General features: G+C 38.6%; 3 protein-coding genes across 8 annotated transcripts in view; all 3 read left to right on the top strand.

Annotated features, from left to right (window-relative positions):
• pHCl-1 (pH-sensitive chloride channel 1) overlaps window positions 1–16,141 on the top strand; it is a 90,247-nt gene extending 74,106 nt beyond the window's left edge. For 2 of the 6 annotated variants that reach the window (XM_065477048.1, XM_065477047.1), the window contains 8 exons: window positions 1,096–1,160; window positions 1,653–1,873; window positions 3,283–3,365; window positions 6,224–6,364; window positions 7,100–7,467; window positions 8,461–8,520; window positions 11,689–11,868; window positions 13,080–16,141. In XM_065477048.1, coding sequence (XP_065333120.1) covers window positions 1,096–1,160; window positions 1,653–1,873; window positions 3,283–3,365; window positions 6,224–6,364; window positions 7,100–7,467; window positions 8,461–8,520; window positions 11,689–11,868; window positions 13,080–13,211 — 1,250 coding nt within the window. In that variant the 3' untranslated portion in view covers window positions 13,212–16,141. The remainder of the gene's footprint in view (window positions 1–1,095; window positions 1,161–1,652; window positions 1,874–3,282; window positions 3,366–6,223; window positions 6,365–7,099; window positions 7,468–8,460; window positions 8,521–11,688; window positions 11,869–13,079) is intronic. The other 4 variants (XM_065477049.1, XM_065477050.1, XM_065477051.1 and 1 more) reach the window with 4 other exon arrangements.
• A 747-nt stretch (window positions 16,142–16,888) lies between these two features.
• LOC135937926 (uncharacterized) lies at window positions 16,889–20,670 on the top strand. The gene is made up of 4 exons (XM_065481284.1): window positions 16,889–17,183; window positions 17,676–17,848; window positions 17,905–18,226; window positions 18,638–20,670. The coding sequence occupies exons 1-4, from the start codon at window positions 17,158–17,160 to the stop codon at window positions 19,695–19,697; spliced, it is 1,581 nt and encodes a 526-aa protein (XP_065337356.1). The 5' UTR covers window positions 16,889–17,157; the 3' UTR covers window positions 19,698–20,670.
• A 217-nt stretch (window positions 20,671–20,887) lies between these two features.
• LOC135937925 (elongation factor-like GTPase 1) overlaps window positions 20,888–23,710 on the top strand; it is a 76,539-nt gene continuing 73,716 nt past the window's right edge. Inside the window, exons 1-8 of the mRNA XM_065481282.1 lie at window positions 20,888–21,164; window positions 21,224–21,303; window positions 21,503–21,774; window positions 21,837–22,046; window positions 22,102–22,375; window positions 22,432–22,619; window positions 23,075–23,225; window positions 23,283–23,446. Coding sequence (XP_065337354.1) covers window positions 21,001–21,164; window positions 21,224–21,303; window positions 21,503–21,774; window positions 21,837–22,046; window positions 22,102–22,375; window positions 22,432–22,619; window positions 23,075–23,225; window positions 23,283–23,446 — 1,503 coding nt within the window. The 5' untranslated portion in view covers window positions 20,888–21,000. The remainder of the gene's footprint in view (window positions 21,165–21,223; window positions 21,304–21,502; window positions 21,775–21,836; window positions 22,047–22,101; window positions 22,376–22,431; window positions 22,620–23,074; window positions 23,226–23,282; window positions 23,447–23,710) is intronic.

Below are 23,710 nucleotides of genomic sequence, written 5' to 3'. Positions count from 1 at the left end.
TATTCATCCCTTAAGGGCTACATTATTTCTCGAGCTGCTGAGCATTTATTCTTTCTTCGTAGAAGTAGCAGCGGCCTCTCATTTTTCTTATGTCCAATATGCGAAAATTCCAGAGTATCAATTCGGAAAAATAAACAGCCACTTTGCGCAACGTCCGTTTTTCTCTCGGTCGCTGCCACTCGTCTGCTGCCCGAATATTGTTTTGCATCATTGATCTCGAACAGTGGCAAGAGACCTGCTGTTGCTCGGCTTTTTGTCCTTGAATGGCCGGCCACGTCCAAGCGGCCGCACAACCCACACAATAACGCCGAGATGAAATTGTTTCCACAACAGTCTGGTGCTCGTCGCAACACGAGCATTATGCCACAGCCACACGCCAGTCCAACCACATTGTTGTAAAGCACAGGCGCGTTTTAAAAGCTCCCTTTTTGTAAGGATGATAAATGGACCTTATTTTGTTGAAAGATCAAAGGATCGCTTTCACAATTGTTAGATGAAAACACTAAATATTTGAGAAAAATAAATAAAGTTTAACGTGAATGAACTAAAACTATCATAATCTCTTTGTTAAATTGAAGATGTGTGCTACCTGATTGAGTTAAATTCATAAATGAATGATTAACAGATTATTTTGAATGAGTTTGCTGTCTGAAAAATGACTGTTTAGCAACTGAAATATTTTTGAAATAACATTAAGTTTCAATTTTGCAGTACTATACAAAAAATTATCATTTTTATTTTTCATTCAATAGTTAAAAAATCGAAAATCTGCTAATAATTTCATCAGGCTATAAGTAAATGAGGTATTTATGGTTCGCTTTGATACGTACATGAGTATGCTAAAAGGCAAACACAACACAAAATGCTTGTCGCTATATATTCTGACATCAGAGAAATTCATCCGCATTGTGAGCGTTGGCGGGCCAGTTAAACTTGAACCCCATTAGCAAGTGGTGTCACTCGACTAAACTGACAACAGAGCTTTAGTTCGCTATCAAATTAGAGAACGACGACGCACCTGCCTGTGCACACGCACACACATATAATTCTAGACCTCCTTTCACCTGGGTAACGGCCTTATCTCGTCTGTTGCAGGTACACTCACGGTCAACATGAGTGTGCTTCTACTCAGCCTCGCCTCTCCAGACGAGTCCAGTTTGGTGAGTTTTGCGCTTCATCTCTCATCTCTCTCAAGTCTAGAGTTTTTTCCGTTTTTTCGCTTTTTATTCGCCGTCCCTGCAACCGCAATGTCGGAACAGCCCGCAATTCGCCGGCTGGCCATCCGACCCACCAGCCTAACTTTGCCGCGACTAACTCGTTTTGACCCTTTTGTTTTTCTCGCTCACTGATCGAGTTCGTCTCGCTCGTCTTTCTCAGTAATCGAATTCTGAGCACTCGCGAGTAACGTGGCACGTGCTGTGAACTGCAGACGGACGCAGACCGGGCTTTAAATAAACTTTTTTTTAACTTGGCTCCTATATTTTTATGAATTATGCAACCTGTTTGTTGTGCATGCGATGAGGTTGCATACCCTTCTCGAAGACTCTTGATAATTTTGAGTAATATCATTTCGCTTCTCAGCAGTTTCAGCGCTGAGATAATATTGGTTTTGCGCTCCTCTTATAATGAACTTCTTGATTAAACTTTTGCAGAAATACGAAGTAGAGTTTCTGCTACAACAACAATGGTACGATCCGAGGCTTCGGTACTCAAACGCAAGTCGTTACGAGTTTCTGAACGCCATCCACCACCACGGCGAAGTGTGGTTGCCAGACACGTACTTCATAATGCATGGTGATTTCAAGGACCCGCTGATCCCCGTTCACTTTGCTCTACGCATCTTCCGCAACGGCACCGTCAATTATCTCATGAGGTCAGTATTCTTCCTATTTAATTTTTCTATTATCAATACGATAGTATTTTTTGAAAGGGGAAGTTGCTATGGTTATTTGGAGGAACAGCTTGCAATTATGAAGAAATGCAAGAATTTAATCTTGTTTTAACGTAAGAGTTACATTATATTTATTGCGTGCGTTTCAACTAAAAAGATGTAAGATGAAAATATTCAGAGGACAAAGCAAGATTGAAAAATAAAAAATAAACATCACAAAATTGTTTTGGAAAAGCGTCATTTTTTAGGGTCATAGCATACACTGCGGCCTCGTCATTGCAATCGGAAAAATGTGCTCGTGTCCTCTCTCGGCACTTATATCCGGGTCTTGGGCGAAACGAAAATGCTGGCGCCCGAGGAGGAGGCGGGCTGTGTGAACCAAATTTATTTGTGTGAGTGGTGCTCAGCGATGGTGGTACGCAGGCAAATTACTCCCCGAGGTGCAACTTTCATATTGGCAGCGACGGGCGAGCGAATCGCGCACTCACAAAGCAAATATCGTTCACTGGCCCGCCGCAGGCCTTGCTATGATAAATCAGCCTCGGAATTCTGCAAATTGCCTAGCCAGGCGCCCAGAGCCAAATTTCGAGGCCTCCCGTTCGCGTCGCCTAGCCGCTATGTAGTGTGTGCTATATACATTCTTCCTTCACGCAACCTTCAACCAGATTAAAACATTTTCACACGCAACTTGAGCTTCTTTCACACGTGTTCCTCAGCAGATATGTTCCGAATTCCTTGTGTGCTGTTTCTCCAAACGTAGTTCGTTTAATGCATAAGTGTAATTTAAATCACCAAAATTTTAATTTTAATTAACGAAACCAACGTCTAATTAATTGATAAAATTTCTAACAACTGATTAAGTTGTCTATTTTTGTAAGCAAGTATGGGTCGATGCAAGCAACGGCTATAGTGGCATTGAGCAAAAAAAATATATAAATAAAAGCAAAATCAAATTTTAAAAAATGCTAATTTTTATTTTGTCGAGATCTAGCCAAATATGTCTATTACTTTTCTTTATTACCATTAATGTATGTGATTCAGTAAAATATTATAATGGATATTTATAACTTTGTCAGTGTCATTCCCACTAATTTACTTCCTATTTTAATATGGGACAGAATTTAAAATTTTCCAACAAAGTTCATGGCTTGCTTTAATGATTTTGATTCCACTTGCCTCCCTTCCTACGACACTAAGTACAGAGCATAACTTTGCAAGCCTCTTATTATGCCAAGACGTTGTGAATTATGCACGCTCGCTGCGGCGGAAATTCGACTCCCAGGGTATTTAATCATTACTTAATTAGCCCGCCGCAAGTGCTGCAATAGGGGGTCTATCACGGCGTGTTTACGCTCACGCATGGAGGAATAAAACGATCTTGTCTATTTCAGGAGGCATCTCATTTTATCCTGCCAAGGCAGCCTGAGCATCTTCCCCTTTGACGATCCTCTCTGCTCCTTCGCCATGGAGAGCAGTAAGTAACACACACAAGATTGGTGCACTGCACACTCAGCCACTCTCTTTCTCCCGCTGCCTCTCGTGATAGCCTAAATAACTTAATTACACACCGTTTTATGCGGCCTAAGCAGCCAGAAAGGCCGACGGTCACGGCCCGGCGGCTATGTAGCTGCAGTTTTGTCGGCGCTTCGCAACTCAACAAATTGGGGTCAAGCACTCAGTCAACCCTTGAAACGAAAAGTTTTCCCGCATATCGAGTCATCTGTCGTCACTTTCCAAAATAAACCACCCTTCTGCCGACAAGCTTCCAACTCTGCAATCTAATTTACGGGCAGGCGAGCGGCGTAACTCTATTATTGTAAATTGATAAAACTGTTTGTTTCCCCTGCTGCGTTTGCGGATGGTTTTGTAATGCTGCGCGAGTGAGGGACGATGAAGCTGCACACTGAAATATTCAATAAAGGGCGGAATTTATGAAGTGTTGTCCGATATGACTGTGGAGCGCTGTTTTAAATTCAAAGGTTTGCAATCAATCCCAGGAAATGTTTCATGTAAAAACCACACTACACGGGGGAAAATTATATCAAATCCACGAGGTGCAGCAAAATGAAACATTTGGCAATCCCTGCTGTGTCAATTTATCATTTTTTTAAACTTTTAATTTGCGGTGGTTAGAGGATTTATTTCGAAAGAATCCTGATTCTTCTTTGAGTTTTTCCCAGCTCGCTTTTCGAAGTCACATTGATGATGCAGAAATCAATATCACCAAAAAATTCCTTTTCAATTGGGAGAAAGTAAGAAATTTCGTTATCCTTGTTCCTGATAATTTTATAGATTTAGACAGAGTGGCGATGTCCCGAGTTATCTGAAGCCGCAAAGTACTCTTTTTTTCTCGGAGTAATCTCATTACTCTGCAAAAACGCTGTCGGAACGACACACGGTCTGCTAGTTTTCCTCCCATCTATCAGCAACATCCACCTCCGGCACGGAGAGAGTCGATAAAGCAAACAAAGCGCCGTATACGTACCACTTTGTGCTACAGAACAACGATAGAGAGAGTGCATGTAGGCTGTTGCGTCACTCGGCACACACTCGCATTCAATGCCAAACAAATTGATTTGGGAACAAAAACACGCTTGACTGTCCCAAATTAGAGATAACTCAGTTAGGACGGGTGCGATGACACAAATTCTACTGCAACAGACCAACATTTTTTACAGCTTAATTTTTTCTTGGAAATTCGTCAAAAAATAACAAGCAATTTAAATAGATAGCATGACAGAATGTGTGAACCGAACTAGGAAAAAAACTGCAGAAAAGATTAATTTCTGTCACTGTGAGTCGCAATTTTAAATGTATCTAACAATAATTTTTACTTTAACTTGAGCTAAATGGATTATGAAGATATTAAATTTAACCGAATATTCTAAATATATACCCGTTCACGCCAGACCTTATGAAATGATGCCTGCACCGATTAAGAATGACGTTAAAGATATTGAGAAAAATTCCTCAGTTGGAACCAAAGAATTTTCTGAATTAATTTTAACATCACACGGATTTTTAAGTTTACTTTTTACCAGAGACATAAACACAGATTGTTTGAAACCAATTGATCTGTTGCTGAAAAAACCTCAGCGGAAGAAGGATTAATATTTTAACGAATTTCAACCTATTTTATAACAGATTAGCCCAAAATGGCATTCTCGATATTGTAAGTCCGTGGATTAGTTAAATTTATGCCATACGTTTCCATGTGAATAAATACATATAAACGCGCGTTTTGTCACACCGCCGGCAGTCGTCCGCAAATAAACCAGCCGATAACGCGCAGCTCTATTTTCCGACCGTCGCACACAATCTCATGAAAACCTAATTTTGGCAGGCTAGTGTCGCATTCACCGGCTGGCGTATTTTGGGACCATCAATCAAATCACGCGCAATTGCTTTCTCCTTAAGCCGAGTGGAGACAAAAGTGGCAATTAATGGCCCAGACGGTAGTGACGGAAGAGAGACGGGCTAGCTCCGGGTTTGTTTGAACTTTTTCTTAATGCTTGTTTGATCAAAGGCGCTTGTCGCTGCATTCGGGCCGACGAGGAGCGTGTAATCCTCGGGATTGTGCCACTAACCCTGCCGCTCCCCTGGGCCGCTTTATACAGCCCCCCCCCCCCCCGCCCGGTCGTTCCGTGATTCTCGGGCTAGTTATGCAACCAGCGCGTCCTTAGTGTGCACCCGGTTGCATGAACACGAATGCCGCTTTTTCTTGTCTGCAGTGTAATAAAATAACGCAGTTGAAGAGTGGTAATGTTTTATTTGTGCCACGCTTGTTGTATACATATTATTGCGATTATATGACCGTGCTGCACTCTGCAGTTTCAATTTTCCGAGTGATAAGTTTCATTGCGCTTCCTCACGTTCCTCGCGGTACAATTTAATATGAACGAATAGATGCAATTTGCAACTCTGATAGATGAGTTGTGCGGAAAAGTCATTTGTGAGGCAATCGAGCGTTCTGGTTTTGACCTAATAACGTGATTTGAATTGCCACTTTCAGTTGGCGGACTAATGATAAGTGCTTTCCACGTTCCCAACGTTCTCATGTGAATAACGGATATAGCGGGTGGCTGCATTTTCGACCTCAATAACTTCCGCATACAAATAGTGCAAGGCGCAATCATAAATTGAACTTTCAGTGATGATCCAAGAGTATGTATATTTTGTAAGGGATTTCTCACAAATTAAACTTCAACAAAATTGTCCCATCAAGGCTTCCAACACTCAAGTGAAATGTTTTCGCTATGCAAACACGCGAGAAAGAGAGAAGCTGAGTGTTTTCTCACGCTTTTAGCCTTTAACTAATGAGTCCTTTCGCAGTTTCGTATGAGCAGACGGCCGTTGAGTATGTGTGGAAGAACGACGAGGGCACCTTACGTAAATCACCCAGTCTCAAGACGCTCAACGCTTACCTGATTAAGAACGCCACACAGGCCTGCAACACGAAGTCTAGTTGGCGAGGTTAATTGAATTTTCTTGTTACACGAATCTGGAACGTTCAAAATTAGCTAATATTTTGTTTCCGTGCGTAAATGTTTGGGTACTGTTATGGGGCTGTAGTGTGGCGATTAAGCGGGTTGTTCGCTAACATTATAAATGCCTAATTCCTCCTGAATATGTGTTTTTTTTTTATTTTTGATATCCAATAACTTGTTTTGGAGAAATAAACTGAACTTTATTTATTTCCTAGTCTGGGCTCACTTCGGCTGTGTATTCCTACAGAGTCTTATTTACTTGTTTAACAGAAGTGTTGCCCATTCTCACATGCTTCATTTTTTGTACTTGACCTGTGATACTATAATGTATTATTATGACTAAATGTGAGAATAAATAAATAAAAAAAAATAAATGCATTAAATTGCTAAATTAACAGCTATATGCTAACAATAAGGAAGATCTTAGGAGTAATAGTGTCACAAGCCAAATTAATCGTGTTTCAATTAGGAACAATTATTTCAAGTTGTCGAAATTTCGAAAGCTAAAGATGATCTTCGAAATGAAATTAAAAAAAAATAATCCTAGAAAAATTAGAAACAAAACTACATACATACAGAATAGTTTTTAGTAAGTAATAATTAAATATCAAATGAAACTGTGATGTGTAGATCTTGTTAAGGATGAGTTTCTTGGAGTGAATTTGTTGCTTTTTTTCAATCATATTCTGACTAACTGGATATTAACTCTTTTCGCCCACAGGCAACTACAGCTGTTTGCGAGTCGAACTGATTTTCACGCGGGACCGAGCATTCTACTTCACGACGGTCTTCATTCCGGGCATCATCCTGGTTACCAGCTCGTTCATCACGTTCTGGCTGGAGTGGAACGCGGTGCCAGCGCGCGTCATGATAGGCGTGACGACCATGTTGAACTTTTTCACGACGTCGAACGGTTTCCGGTCCACCCTGCCGGTCGTGTCCAACCTGACGGCCATGAACGTGTGGGATGGTGTGTGCATGTGCTTCATCTACGCCAGTCTACTCGAGTTTGTGTGCGTCAACTACGTGGGGCGCAAGAGGCCGCAGCACAACGTCGTCTACAGGCCGGGCGAGAACCCCGTCGCGCAGGTATTGCATCCGAGTTCCAAACCTAGCAAGCCTCGCGACATTTTTGAGAGGCTTGCGAGTTTTGCAACTCTCCTGTGAACTCGCACCAATCACTGTGGCTCAGCCTGGAATACGAGAAAGCAGGTCCCACGTGATTGGTGTGCTTCACAAAGTTCAGGTTCAGATTCACTGAGTTCACGCTGAAACTAAATCACAAATATTCTCCATAATCTAAATGAACTCGAGAGAAATTTACCAGATAAGACCAAATTATTTGCCATCACATTCATTACTCGTAAATCATAGAGTTTTGTAAGCAGTAGCACTAATTTAATTATTACTCCGAGTTGACCGCCAACAATGTGCAGTGATTGGGAAATATATTTATTATTCATTCCCGTTGTATGACGAAACTAACCACACAGCCTCGATTTTAGGTAGAGCACCCAAACAATCCGCGCGTTCGTTCATGACCACAGCAACACGTGTGTGTTTGTGAGTGTGCGATTAAAGCATCAACACGCCCTATCGTGAACACCAACCAACACACAACACTCGACCGATTTATTCCCCCCGTCTCTCTGTTTCCAATTTAATCGGCTGTTTGTTTTCGTTTCCTATTCTGCGCGTGAGATCAAAAAGCTTTTTGGCTGAACAGTAAACAAAAGAGTGCTACAGTGATTTTATGTTTTTCACTTTCATTTCCGCTTCGCTTTTTTTTGCGAAAGTCCCATCAAGTTGCCAAAAATATGATATTCGTTCAAGTCAGTTCAATTCGTCCTCCCCTTATATTTCTAATTAGTGGAAACGTGTTGTTTCGCAAATAAACCGCATGATGTGTTTTCCACTCCAGGTGTCAAACCAGACGCATCGTGCCCCCTCTCGCTCTTACTCTGGATTTCTAGCCCCCTTATCTTATCGTTTAGAAATATTTCTCTCTTTATATATACTCCATCTTCTCAATATTGAAATTTGTCAGAATAGAGCCCGTGTGCAAATGTCTATTGTTTTCAGAGACTTCCCGCCGTTCTCAACAGAATTGGCATTATTTTGGCCAGCCCGTTGGTAAGGCAGGTACTGTTATGCATGTCGCATGGCATCCTTTTCTATGTAAATTATTGCTGTTCCACTATTTTTGGTGTCGGTTCAGATCGATTCTATTTATAACAGCACCCTTCGCTATACATAATTAAGGCTAAGTCCACCGTTCAGTAGACTTGATTAAACTGTCCCTCATTTGCGTAAGTGTGCCGCTGAATCGTCGGTGGACCTTTTAGTACAAAAATAAAGTTTCCTGCAGCTAAATGTTAAAAATAATGTTTTCTAAACGTGAGTGCGCTTAAAGGTAAGAGACGCTTTCCTTTTTCACCCCCTTTCTCGTATGGTTTCACCGACTTGTTTTAGTTGGAATTGGCAATTTCTTTTCTTTCCCTCTCACGGTATAATTCTAACTATCCTGCACCTTCATCCTGTCACCAATCTAAAACGTATATCTGCTTTTGACGTGCAGTAAGATTTTCTCAACATCTTTGTTCCTTATTAGAACATGATAAAGAAGGAGCTCAAAAATTGTTTTAGTGATTTTTTTTTATTTATGCATTGCGATCCTCTAAAAACACTTCTCAATGTTTTAAACTAATCTATCAAACTTGAAGTTTTTACTCTCATCAACTTATCATGAATTCAATCTCATTGTCAGAATAAAAAAAACTCGATTTATAAATTCATGTATAATATTAAAAAAGCTTTAGAATTAACGGTATTTGAGTACAAATGGTTATTTTATCGGTTTTTCTACCCAATCTTTTGTGCAAAACAAACTCCCTTATGCGGATGCCAATTCCACTGCTGATAACTCCACACTCCTAACGACGTTTCATCCTCTAGAGCTCCAGAAGTGCCTTAAGCACACTTCTACGCTTTGGAAAAAAAAACTAGTAAGAGCCAAGTACGCACTCAATTCTCTTTCTCTCCTCCGCTCAACATGCGATTGTTATCTGTCTCGAAGTTCAACTCAATATTCCCAATCTCTCTATCTTGCGTGCCGCTGTAAATTATTTAAGCCTCTTCCTGCTCTCTCTCTCTCTCTCTCTCTCTCTCTCTCTCTCTCTCTCTCTCTCTCTCTCTCTCTCTCTCTCTCTCTCTCTCTCAATCTCTCTCTCAATCTCTCTCGGGGCCAAATGAAATTCCACCTAAAACAACCGGCTGCTGGGTAAGTAGGCTGCATTAATATTTAATTATTCTCTGGATGTCTAGATCTAGATGAGCCTGCCAGTGTAGAGAGTATCTTGTAATCAAGTTGGGAGCTGTTGTTGTTGTTCTTGTCGTTGTGCGAATGCTGAGCTTTAGACCCCTTACTGCTACTTAGGCGGCGCTTCTTTTGACACAAATTGCAACAGGGGTCACTTACCTTTTCATAATTATGAATATATACAGTTGATTATTTTCCAAACAAAGTGCCGCTGAGAGCATTTTACCTATAAATAATTATATACGATGTTATTTTCTATTGCCTCACCAAGCCCAGATTATAGTGAACATATATTATATAATCTTTGGAATATATCTGCCTGCTCTGTACGTCTCATTTCTCAAAAATTGGTTCATTTTACTTTCCATTTTTGTCTGAATTGGAAACGTTCGTTCGTCTTTGTGATCTTTCTATCTTTACCTCTGCTCTTGAGTTGTTTTATTCCAAACTTTTCTATATTACATCTATACATAAGTATTATGCGAATCCCTAATTGTATATGAATGGTGATTACTATATATATGAATTAGAGATCAAAAATCCGTGAGTTTGAGGAAAAGCAGGTAATTGGCCCTTGGTGTCTGCTTAGCAGCCACACGACTGACTGATGAGTTAGGACGTTTTTCATTTATCTAGTGATCTCATACATACGCCAGAAGCAATTTAATTATTTTAATCCCTCAACTTTAGGTCGCGCTTGCTCACCGTTACTGTTTATTCTCTAATTGGGCGGCCGGTGATGGGCCCCAACCGGCCCATCGGGGCCGTCCAAACTCAATCAAATAACAATGCTGCACATTTTATATATTAATTTTAAGAAAGGAAGCAAATGGATTCTCTTCATTGAAATTGGCTTTTTAACTATTTGTGGATTATTCAGAAATTGGCAAATGAATAGGGTCCAACTGGATTTGGCTTTAGTTGAACTTAGAGCAGTTATCATACTCCAAATACTACCGATTTGATTCATTAGAGGGAGCAGACTTTGCTGTAGTTTTATATAAAAGTTATTATTGAATCTAGTGCACAACAGTCCTCTACTTGAACACCTCAGCATTAGTTCAACCTAAATTGATAATTTGTATTCCTCTTCTTGCTGTCTTACTCTCCCTCCTTCTATCTTTTTGCATTTGATTGTTCATTATTATTATTATTATATATCCAAAGTTCTTTGTGGTTCTTGAAAAAGATCTTCAATGAATTTCTGGCTCAGAGTCGGAGGTAAGCATTAGCGTATGTAAATACCAGGTTTTGAACTTCAATTAGCTGAGTCTCGATTACACTGCACTGAGGCCTTTCTTTGCAAAAAGCCCCTGAAGCTGCATTCAAAATAAAAGCTAAAATTTCCCATTAAAAGAAAAAAATTTCAAATTAATTTTTCTACAAGGCAGTTAACTATGTATAATTTTAGATTATGCAACCTGCAAAACTGCTTTGCTGACCAAATTGCATAATTAAAAATTTTGAAATGTGTAAATCCGGGAATACGATCTTTGCGATCTTTAAATTAGACTCAAAACATGCTTTTTTGTTTTTTTGAATCCGTTCGAGTGGAATTTGGCCTTTGCAATTTTATTGGCTTATAATAACACTTACCCTGTCTGAAAACTCTTCAGGTTGGTTTTGCGTACTGTTGTTAAATATGTATCCTATACTCTAACACACACCAAGCATTTTGACCTATCTATGGTCCATTATTATTATTACTACTACAGCACTGTTTGCGCCTCTCTACCTGTCTGTTGCTCATTCTGTCTCTTCACCTCTTTTGGCGTATGATAATCTGTCCACAAAACTAACTCCCCTTTCTAAACCTCTCTTTAATGTATAAAAATTCCATGACTGCTGGTTCAGCATCAAAAAACTCAAAACTGATCAGTCGATCAGTGCTTTAAAAGAACAATAATTGGTTCACTACTCTCCCTGCTGTGGTGACTGACTACCCCGTCCTCGTGGCCTGGGGATCTTGATTGTTGTGTGTACTTTGCCAGGGCACCGAGGCCAACAAGAAGGGCGGCGCTGGGGGCGTTGAGCTCTCGTCACCCATGGGCCATGGCAGTACAGTCACCACGGCAGGCCCAAACGACATCGTGGCGTGCACCAACTGCGGCGGAGGAACTGACCCTTGCACTCATCCGGCCAATAACGGATGCCATGGCAGCATCACTGAGGTACATCCCCTTTGGCCCTTTGGTTGGTTGGTTGGTTGGTTGGTTTGGTGTCTAGACAACAAGTTGACATGCTCCCAATATAAAAATTAGAATATATCAAACTGGATTACATCACACGTACGTGACATGAAACTGTGTTTTAGAGTAATATGCAGGCCATATCCGACTTTCGTATTATTTTTTACTATTACATATTATTATTTAAATATTTTCTTCTCTTTGTTTCACAAGTGCTCAGGGGGCCTTATTAATTAGTTTCATGTTAGAAATATTGACAACTTTTTAAATAGAAGAGCTGTAGGTGGCAGTCTTTTAATTTGCAAATCCAGAAAAAAAGCATTGTCATCACAAAAAGAGCATGTCTTATTGTCCACCGAAAAACGATTCTTACAACTACATAATTGATGTATATCCATAGAACTACGCAGACGTACAGCGATCGACACACGTATGACTAGAATAGAAAATCGTTCTGTGTGTACTGATTGGAATCTCTGGGTTTACTCTTCTATCGATTTACTGGTTCCTATTATTAGATTCGTTTTTATTTATTTTATCAAGTTTTCTTCATATACATGAGTCTCACCTCATAATAAAGGCACTTTTTACTTCGAATCATAAAAATATAAAATCATTTATTCATGATAAATTGCGAAAATCCACGCACAGACACCACAATAATTGAACATGTCCATCAAAATTACGATTAACTAAAACAGACCGAAGTCAAACTGAAACTTATATAAACAGCCAACAGATCCCACCTCACAATATTTTGTTTAAGAGCTCTGGCCACCTCTCACACTTACTTTGCAATACATTTTTATATTAAACTCTTCTTATTAGTATAGAGAATGCCGGCACCCCACACCTATACCTTGATGCACTCTCGCTAAATTAGTGCAGAACCCTGAATTAAGTGCAAAGCATGATGTGCATGCGAGATGGTTAGTGTGCATCTACAATGTATGTCAAATACTGTCGTGATAAGTGTGCATTTCTGCAATCATACGATTCAATCTATGGGGTGAATCCCTTTGAGAGAATACTTTTATTCATCTCATTTCAAATGAGGCCTAATCGGATTTTTCGGGCAATTGCAGCTCCGTAAGAGGTCGTTTCGAAATTTCTTTTTAGCCGCAGCGCTGTTGATGTGATGTACTCATCCTAGCGAATTCCACGCACTAAGCAGCGTTCGTTTTGCATTTCAGGTGCGCAAAAAGGAGCCATCACACCCAATACGTGTTGCGAAAACAATTGACGTGATTTCAAGAGTAGTATTTCCAGTAGCCTTCTTCATGTTTCTGATTTTCTTCTTCATCCACTACAAGGCTTTCTCGTAGCGTGGGTTCGAAGCCATCCTCGCTACCGCCGGCTCGTGAAAATCAAGCACGGAATAGATCGAATGTTAAAGGATGCAAACAAAACAAAGACAAAAACGATGTACAGTGTGCGTACACGAACACTTCGGTTGCAGTGCAGCTGTACTTATTAAGAAATCACCGGCGAAGATTTTATTCAAGTTTAGAGGAAGTCACTCAGTTTAATATTCTATATGTATACCCATTTATGAATGACGAATTGAAGAGTAATAATTATAAAGCAAAATATGTTGTTGTGTTGTTTCGTTGATTAATTGTTCGAGCTAGTCTTTTTTACATTCGGACTGTGATAATGACTTCTTAAAAGCAAAAGACAAGTTATGACAGATAGATTGTTAATCACTCTCAGTGAAGCAATTCGTTGATTATTTTGTATGCGCGATTTGTTAACTTGATATTAATTGGGAGATTACAAGCTGGCTTGTGTTATATTTAAACGTTCGTTTGGGTCCTCTAGTTTCCATTGATCCTAAAAAGGTGTTTAAAAAATTCTACCACAAATCATACGCGCTGCTGTCAGCAAACAATATCGAACGACAGAGAATCTTTCAAGTATTAAAGGAGAACGTGCGTAATTAAATGAAGACGATTATCGATTTAAGTAATGCTATAATGAAATGTTAAAATGTGAATCCACTATATTATTCTAAGCCATTTTGCACTTATGCACCACGTACCTTACTAAGTGAATTGTTGTCTGTAAGAATATTTTGCACAGATATATATGACGAGATGTGATGGATCAGAGGATAAATGTGCTTCATGTTGTAACAAAATTTTATAAAAAACTGCCTGCTTTCGATGTGACATTTCCTGTCAGCAGACCAACCAAACTCTGCCTTATTTTACGCCGCTCGCTTTCTATAACGCCTACATCAAGCTTTTCTCTGAACGAAACAGCCGTTTCAACTTCATCGAACAACATTCCGGCTCTATTCCAGACTATTAATTTCGTTGCGCAGCGTAGACAATTTCCTCGGAAATCGCCCGAGTTTTATCGTTTTCAGAAAGAGTGCGCTATATGCTCGTGTGAGGAAAAATGAAGTATGCAAGAGGCCTTTTCACTTTCACACACACACATTATAAAAATTATATCCAATTTGTAGTTGTACATATTATATTCGAGCAAAAGATGAATTGATGAAAACACTGTTATTCAAATGGAGCACATTGATTGCACCGTGTTTAAAATTAAAGTGATAATTGCGGGTAACAAAGTTTTAATTTAACATGTAGCAGAGATGAGAGCAGAAATGTTCCCTTCTGTGGATTCCCTTGACGATACGCGAAATATGGTTGATTCAAACACTCACGTAAAATGGATTTAACGCACGAAAAAGAGACACACACCAGTGTTTGGAGGCGAGACTCGTCGTCGACGGAGTTATATTCTCTATAGAATTACGAGAGCACCTTTCTCGATTCCTAACTCGCTTATTATTACCTCCTACATGCACAATCGCCTCCTCTCTCGATTGTAAAACTACATACTATTCGTACGGTTAGCGTCACGTTTTTCTATTCAATATTAATTTTTATCGACACGTGTGTTACATCATATTTAAGAGTTGAATCGAGACGCAATAATGAAAACGTGTAAATAGTTGACAAATTGTTGTTGATCAATAAAGACAAATTTACTGTCCGTGTGCCCGATAAAACGCCTGCCAAGCCGCTTATACTTTCCAAAGAAGGCTTTTTGATCCAAATTCACTTCACATTTTCTGAATTCAAAGCGAAAGGTGGTAAAAATGTGGAAGAAAATATCTGGTTTCCAACACAACGAACGGATATTTTTCTACTTGGTGCTCGAATCCGATGATGTGTATCCATCAGATAATTATTGTTATCGCGAATTTAGAAAGCCTTCTGATTCTCATCCGACACAATCCCACTGCCCTCTGCAGTTACGGAATAATAATGTATCGATATAGTTACTTAATATGAATCTCCTCCTCTCACGATTGTTACAAAAACACACACACTCATCTGCATGTTTTTACTGGAAAATTGAAAAAAAAACGCGATTCTAAAAGTAAATCGAAGGACCATAATTTTGTACTGAAATGAAGGAAGGAAACAGAGTGTCAGAATTGAAGTATCAAAATCATAAAGAAGCAGTACCGGCTTGAGCGCAGTTTAAGAGCTTTCTCATTCGGTAATCAATTGTTCCAAGTGTAGAAAAAGCGTCGAATTAATCGCTAAAACAGAGGCCGTAGATCGTGCAACGCGCTTGAGCTTGATATCGAATGCCGAAAAATGTTTTGCTGCTGTAAACAATCATAATTTTTATTGAACCTTTATTACCGTGCGACAAAATAATAATGTAACTCAAGAATAAAGTCGTTCTATTGTTGTAAACATTTATCATATCACACACACGGCTATTTGGATAAATTATTAACTACTAAAAGCGTAAAGATAATTATGTAGCTCCGGCTGGGCTAAGCCGAGTGTAGTTTTATAATTAAAAAAGGAACTTTGTGCTAAGAATGCTGGTAAAAAATGCTTTCAACACTCGTAGCTGAAATCAACTTCTTACTCTAACCCATTGAATTTGACAACTCGTACTTTTAGACCGACACACTTAACACACACTGTTATAGAACGTTTCCCAATAATTTCGTCTCAATTTTGATGTCAAACGCATAACTTGTACGTCTTCAGAATAGTGATCTGCGATTTTTATAAGTAAAACTGTCCGATTATTTGTTACGTAAAAAGTTTTTCAACTTTTGGTTGAGTCTCTTGTCTTGGTCGTTATAATTTCAGTGTAAAGGCATCAACTGTAAATATACAACTATTGCAAGCTGTACATATTTTGTGTATATTTTCTCAAACATGATTTTCAATAAAAGACACCACACAAGTTAATCATTAAAACAAATAAATATATTATTTTATTTAGCTCAACCCTCACGATTCTTCCGAATACAAAGCATCAAGTTGCATTCTCTTCATGAATGATAATATCACTATGCCAAAAACATATCTGATATGCTCTTACAGCAATTTTTAAAATAATTTTAGCTTTAGTAGACTTGACAACGAATTAATTAGATTAGTATAAGTGTGATTTATAAGACTAACGTTAAAGAACATTAAAGAAATTAATTTTTTATTTTGATATAATTAAGCATTCTTGGACAGACCCTCTGTTGAAAAAAGAAACGACTTCAAAATTTTTAAATTTTAGAGCATTTAATTCAAGCAAAAAATAGTACCTTGCTTAAAGCAATATATACTCGAAAAATTAAGTTACATAACAATAGTTGATAATAGAGTATATTGCTCATGATAATGTAATTACACTATTTAAAAGGATATTGCATCTTAATTCTAGGTAAATCTGCATTCAGTTTTATATAAAATGAAATACAAAATTTTATTAAACTCACGGCATACAACCACTAAAATTATTTCTGTTTCATTTGAAGCGTTTTTTTCAAATTATATACTTATAGAAAAAATTTATACGCGCATCGACAGCATTTTTAAAGCTGAGCACATCAATGCGTCGTTTTGACAACTTGATAGATAATTTGTCAACGTTAACGACGATGCATACACGTGCAGGTCGAAGGAAATTTAATTAATATTTACGACTGATAGTTTGGTTGCTGTTGAAGAGAATAATAACTTTGTCCGAAAGACGTCATTGGGCGCAGCGGCTGCATTGGACGCTATTTATAGACTGTCAGCCCATCTAAATTTACCAAATCGTGCTCGCTCTTATTAACACACTTCCCGCAATTCATCCGCGAGCTGAGCCAACACGTCACCAAAGCAAACCCTTCTTCGACCTTGGCCACAGGCACTTCCTTTTGGGTCGATTTTCTGCAATAGAATATTTAGCAACTTGACTGTCACATCAGCAATCGCTTCATTCCGCTCACATACAGCTAGAATGGCCGAAGAACGGCGGAACGACTTGTAAGTTTTGATGAGGGGAATAAGTTTTTCAAAACCAATTTTTTAAACCGTTTTTTCGGAGTGCAGGCTTAATTTCATTTGGTCAAGGACTTTTATTTGCAACCAACGTTATTTCCCCTTAAATTTTCTGCAACATCTGAATCTGAACAAGCTTTTAGTTTCTAAGAATCCATACAAATAGTCACATTAACTAAAAATGCAGTTTAACGTTATCTACATCGTCAGATCTGTGCAATGGTAGATAATATTAATATTTGTTATTAATTAATCAATATATGCCACCCGCACTGAAGGATTGATAAGCGGAACAGTCGCCCTATCTGCGATATTAGGGCGTAAATATGTGCGAGTAAGAGAGTGTTGTAAAATCCTTGTCATTGAACTCATGCCTCCTTTTTCTTTTTTTAATAGCTATAAAGCAGGCACCCTAAAAGAATATTCAAATTTCCCGAATTTCTAAAAACCACTCATATCTATGATTTAATTTGTTAGCCCTACAGAAGGTTTGCAAGCAATGGTGAATGTTGCTCAAAAGGCGCGGCTAGCGTTTCACCAGGACTTTCGGCGAGCCTTCCCATCGTTAATGGATTTGAGCGTGGAAAAGGTTTTGAGCAATGAAACACGCTTTTGCAATTTCAGCGGTGTAAATAGCTTCCAGCTTTTACGTGAGTACGATGTTTAATTTACGCAGCGTGGCAGTAAAATTCGGCCATTTTTACAGCCAGTACGCTGCTGCAAAGGTTGATCGACGTAGCGTACAGCAGGTCCGTCAGCGTTCCCTTTCTAAAGTTGCTTCTAAACGAGCGGACGCAAGAGTTTGATTTGAGATGCGTGCCGGAGAAGAGCTGGCATCAAGTCTGGAAACATATCTGTCAAAATTGCAGGCAGCTCGGCAAAATCCAATTCCCGGAAAGTTTTAGTCGGACTGACGTCCTCGAGGATGTTTTACAAATGAGAAATTTAAGGAGCTTATCAGCGTTGGGAAACTTTGTGCTTTTCCCAGGAGATGTCTTGAGAATAAGCAATTCTCTTCCGCATTTAAAGTAAGCTTTCAAAGTTTGATTCCTACTAGATATCCTCCAACATGGATTTTTTTTATTTTAGTGCAATGCTTGATTTTTTTAATAATTTATTATTAAGCAATTTCCAGTCTAAATTAATTTCATGCTTAAGAAATAGGATTTCATATATTTTGATTTGAATTATGAAAATGCATGCGCGGTAAGCTTGGAATAAGAGTTGGTGAATTAGCAGGTGCACATGCAACTAATTTTGTAATTAAACTTCATAATACTCGATCAATTTAATATACATGGAATAATTTTCATAAAGCACATAATTTTCAATTAATTGTAGCACATATTGATTCAATTATGTATAAATAGCAATAACGTGAAATAACAGAAAACTGAAACGAATATATTTAATATTATGATTATTCATGGAAATTCCAGTTCCCTTCATCTTGTCGTTGCCCAGAACTTCCTCAGTCAGAACGGTCACAGGCCATTGGCCAACTTAAAAAACCTAACGGATCTATGCCTTAAACAAGAGTCTGCCTTTCCACTTTACTTTGAGGAAGAGGAGCTCATCAAAATACAGGCAGTGCGGGCAAAAATATACCTTTACAAGCGTCTTCCCTACCTTCGAAAATGCGTGGTTGACGTTCACTTCAGAATTTCGGACAATTGGGATGACGACTTCCTGAGTTTATTGCCTTCTCAAAGATGCTGCCATCTGAAAAAGGTCACTTTAGACCACCGACTAAGCAAGTGCAAGTGGCCCAAAAATGTGATAGTGGATGAGCTGCATTTAATTTCTCGGTTCAAAACGATGGAAAACCTGTGGAAAATACAGGAATTGAAAAATGTGCAAAAAATCGTGATGGATGAATTCCAACCTCAAGCTATTGGCATGGCTTTGAAAAATTTCTCAGAGTCCTTGCGGTCTCTATCGATTATTTCTTACGACTGCTCTTCTACCGAATCATTTGGTTTCGATTTATTTAGTCTTATTTTGAGCTGTCCGCTTCTTGAAGAATTTCAATATATCGGCTATTATAAGCTCTTGAATTCCAATCAGTGCTCTCGTATAACACTTCAGCATTTAAAACATATAAAGTTCCACAGTTATAGCTGTATTGATTCAACTCAATCTTCGGAATTTTTGAGATTTGTGATAAAGCATTCACCGAAGCTCCAGATTTTAGAAAGTGGCAATATTTCGGTGAATGATATTCTGTGGATGAATTGTGAGAATGGAATAAGCAAATCCTTGCGAGCATTAAACGTTTTATGTCCAAGTGTGAATATTCGTGTAGAAGAATCTAGAAATTTTATTGCAGCTCTCAAGCTGTTTCTGGTTACGTGTGTTCCTCTTGAAAATATTGATGTCCATTATATTGGGGAGAGTACTAAAAATTTTATTATTGAAGGTGAAAAACTGAACAATTTTTGTGATCAGCTAATTAATATTGTCTGTTCTGTAACGCCGTTTGATCCTGTTTTATTTTAAATACGTATAATTTAACTATTTTCGGCATCCCCATTAATATCTCATCTGATAATTTCAAATTTAATACTAATGGACTTCAATTTTCCAATGATATTTTAAATTACTGGAATCATAATTTTACGATTGATAATGGATTTTATGAAAACCTTATAAAATCCATAAAATTCAGAACTATATAATTTTCTAACAGAACTGAAAATAAATAAGTTTCTCGCTCAACGAATTATGTAACTTTTTGAATATTTTGCACTGCAAAGGTAAGTGCTCCGAACCCCACTTCTTGCCCCTTTAAAACCAGCGGTTAATTGAAAGTTAATTTTTCCACAACGTCACAACGGGTAAGTGTGGGAGACGTCCGCAGACTAACATATTTCTTTAGTTGGCAGAGTAAGTGGTGAGAGTCCAATATTTCACTTATAGCTTATTCCTCTTCATTTCAGTTCAGTTCCTGTTCCGATTCCATTTAATTTCACATTGTTCAAAGTGAAGATATTGGATTTCAAATTAACCTCGTTGTAATATACACATTATAATTTCTTCTCTATCGTCTAAATTCAGTTCTCAATACAATTAAGTCCTTATTAAACCAGCCTATTTCATTTTCCTAACCTAGGAATTAAAGAACTTACGCTTCCATGATCCGCTCGCCTTTTAATCTTCATATTTTCACAATTAAAATCAATTTCCTAAATCATATATTCCATTTCCAACTTTGGGAACCAATTAAAGTTGGTGGTATCAGAAATAATCCTGATAGGGCGTTGTTCTCCCAGGAGGGTAACTACCGTGGAATTCTGTCCTGGGGCCCCATCCTTTCAGGGGACCACGAAGGTTGCGACTTGAATCTAGTGAAATAGGCTATTTTTTCATATTTCATCTGCCTCACTAGTCCTGACAGAGCCGCAATTGACATAACCATTTAGTAACAAATTATCCCCAAATTCCATTTTTGGCTATTTTCATTTTGTTATCCAAAACCAACAAGTCAAGTTAATATATTATAAATAAGATCCGAATTACTCTAAATGGGGAAAAATAATTAACAAGTTTATATCCAACTACTTGTTTACGCAAGAAGTATAATGTTATATGTAAGCTAGGTGCTGTTTCCTGAAAACCATGCTCTCTTAGCGCTCTGCTTTGAGCTATGACCAATCAGAGCGAAGCTTGTTTCACGTGAGCCAATCGTCTCCTCGCAACAATAAACAAAACAGACCCATGTGGTAGCCCAGCTGGCCAGCTGGGGAAAGGGTTGCAAGCTTACAGTGTCCTTAGTTTACAGTGTTTCTTCAGCTGGAGCAACATGCGGACAGCCACTGTGGAGGAGCTGCGGATTTTGCAGGGAAAGCCACGAAATGTGCGCAATGTTTGTGTGCTGGCTCACGTGGACCACGGCAAAACGACTCTCGTTGACTCGCTGGTCGCCAGCAATGGAATTATCTCAGCCGCTATGGCAGGAAAACACAGGTGCCGTAGAACTTAAAACGCCCTTTCTTTTGCATGTTTACTTACAATTTACCTCACAGATACATGGACAGTCGGTCAGACGAACAGGAACGGGGCATCACCATGAAGAGCAGTGCCATTGCTTTAAAACATACCTATGGTATATTAATTATTAAGTTTTAAAATAATTTATTGTGCTTGAATCTTAAATCATTGCAAAATTAGAAAAATTCTTTTAAAATTACTGAGCTTCATAAGAGGCATCAGCAACTTCGATTTTTTTTTAATTTTGCTTAGAAGGAAAGCCCAATTAAGATAAAAATTGCTCTCTATTTAATGCTTATTGCTTTTATTTTCAGAGGGTGAGGATATGTTGATCAATGTGATCGATTCCCCTGGACATGTGGACTTCTCCAGCGAAGTGTCCACTGCAGTTCGACTATGTGACGGAGCCATCGTCGTAGTTGATGTTGTCGAAGGAGTGTGCCCCCAAACCAAAGTGTGCATCCAGCAAGCGTGGACCGAGAACCTTAAACCTGTGCTGGTACTCAACAAAATCGACAGACTCATATATGAAATGAAACTACAGCCTCTTGATGCCTACGTTCATTTGACACAAGTTCTTGAACAGGTGCAAATAGTTTTTCTGCTTGTTTTATTCCTGTGAGCTTAGTTATGATATTGTCATTTTAGGTGAATGCTGTAATGGGTGAATTGTTTGCCTCTGAGGCGATTTCCAAGGGTACGGATACCTGGACATCTGGATTAGAAGCAGCAGATGATTCCCAGCTTTACTTCAGTCCAGAACAGGGAAATGTTGTATTCGCCAGTGCTGTTGATGGGTGGGCTTTCAACGTCAGTTACTTTGCAAAAATGTTTGCACCAAAAATGAATTTAGATCCGGTTGGTTTTCATACTCAAGTTTTGCTCAATTATACAGTATTTTAACCCTTTCTAGGTCGAGGTACGGAAGTTTGTGTGGGGAGACTTTTATATCAAGGGGAACAAAATAGTTGCTGGCGCCCAGGAAAAAGCAAAGAAGCCAATTTTTGTGCAAATGGTGCTAGATAACTTGTGGTCGGTGTATGAAGCGAAAGACAAGGAGAAGCTAAAATTAATGGCACAGAAGGTGGGCTGTCAGATGAGTGCCAGAGATGCTCGGCACCCGGACCATCGTGTACAAATCAAAGCCCTTCTTGCCCAGTGGTTGCCTCTAGCCAACTCAGTATTAGGTGCGTTGGAATTCATCTCACCTGTGTGTCTATTAATTTCAATTTTACACTCACAGATATGGTTTGTAAAGATGTTCCCTCTCCCGCCAATTTAAGCGAAGCTCGAGTTACTGGTCTCATGAGCTCACAACTTGGAACATTCGACATCTTGCCAGAAGAGAGCAAAGCTCTTAAGGAGTCATTTATGGGATGCAGTGCCTCAGATAATGCACCAGTTATAGTATTCATCTCCAAAATGTTACCAGTAAGTGCAGATTCACAAAATTTATTTCATTTTTAATTATTGATCAAATGAAAATCTTGTGGAATATATTTATTTATTTAAAATCATGCTTTGTCAGACATATTATTCTCTCTAGTGGTGAAATGTATAAATATATAATTTATTTATTAATTAATAAGGAACAACCTGAAAATATTTACTATTCTTTCATGACCAAATGGATTAAGTTTCATGCCAGGTAGACAAGTGAATTTATTTATTTTTTAACTGGCATGGTGATATGTAGCTAGCTAGCATTCTGGAACCTTACTGGAATTCTTACTGTTGCTGGCGTGCTACTTGATTAATTTTGAGCTTCATAAGATGACTACATAATATGTAATCTAAAGTGTTTTTTTTATAAATTTTTAGTGTGTGCGTTAATATGTTATTTATACCTGAAGCTATTGACTTTCCATGCTCTAATATCTTATCAGGTTGAAAAGCGTGATCTGCCTGAAAATAAGCCAAAACCAATGACTTCAGAGGAAATCGCAAGACGGCAGCAATTAGCAAGAGAAATACGTGCTCAAATGTTGGAAAAGGCCAAAGCAGGGGTAGGCGCAATCAAAATGAATGATGAAAAAGGTTCTGAGGCAAACTGTACATGAAATGCATACCAATAAACCAATACATTATTTTCAGAGGAAACAAAAGCTGATGTGGTTGAAACTAATGAGGAAGAGGAACTACCAGAGATAAATATGTCATTTGTTGCGTTTGCAAGAGTCTTCAGTGGCACCATCAAACAAGGCCAAACTCTGTATGTTCTAAATCCAAAACACGATCCGCATGATGCCCTCAGAAGGGTAAGAATTTTTTTATATCCCAATATAAATTCCATGACTGGTTTAATTTAAAACCTCAGTCACAGCTTCTGTTTTTGTTTAGCTTACAAGTTTTAACTGTCACATATCAAACTCAAAAGTGTCTGGTAAATGAGGATTGGTAGTTAATGCAAGAAATTCAAAATGGCTTGTTAAATTTAATTTCTGGCTTAAAATCAGCGGTAGCCAGATACGCTTTGAAATTTGTTCCCGCCAGTCAGATCTAAGATGGCGTTGAAATGTGGG

Source organism: Cloeon dipterum, chromosome 2 (assembly GCF_949628265.1).
Source record: "Cloeon dipterum chromosome 2, ieCloDipt1.1, whole genome shotgun sequence".
Lineage (NCBI taxonomy): Eukaryota > Metazoa > Arthropoda > Insecta > Ephemeroptera > Baetidae > Cloeon > Cloeon dipterum.
This window is presented reverse-complemented; position numbering and strand designations above follow the sequence as displayed.

Excerpts from the sequence above, each read along its gene's own strand:
- LOC135937926 (XM_065481284.1), top strand. The coding sequence starts at position 17,158 with ATGGCCGAAGAACGGCGGAACGACTT. Across the intron at positions 17,849-17,904 it reads AAATAGCTTCCAGCTTTTAC|CCAGTACGCTGCTGCAAAGG; the intron begins GTGAGTACGATG and ends CCATTTTTACAG. Across the intron at positions 18,227-18,637 it reads AATTCTCTTCCGCATTTAAA|TTCCCTTCATCTTGTCGTTG; the intron begins GTAAGCTTTCAA and ends TGGAAATTCCAG.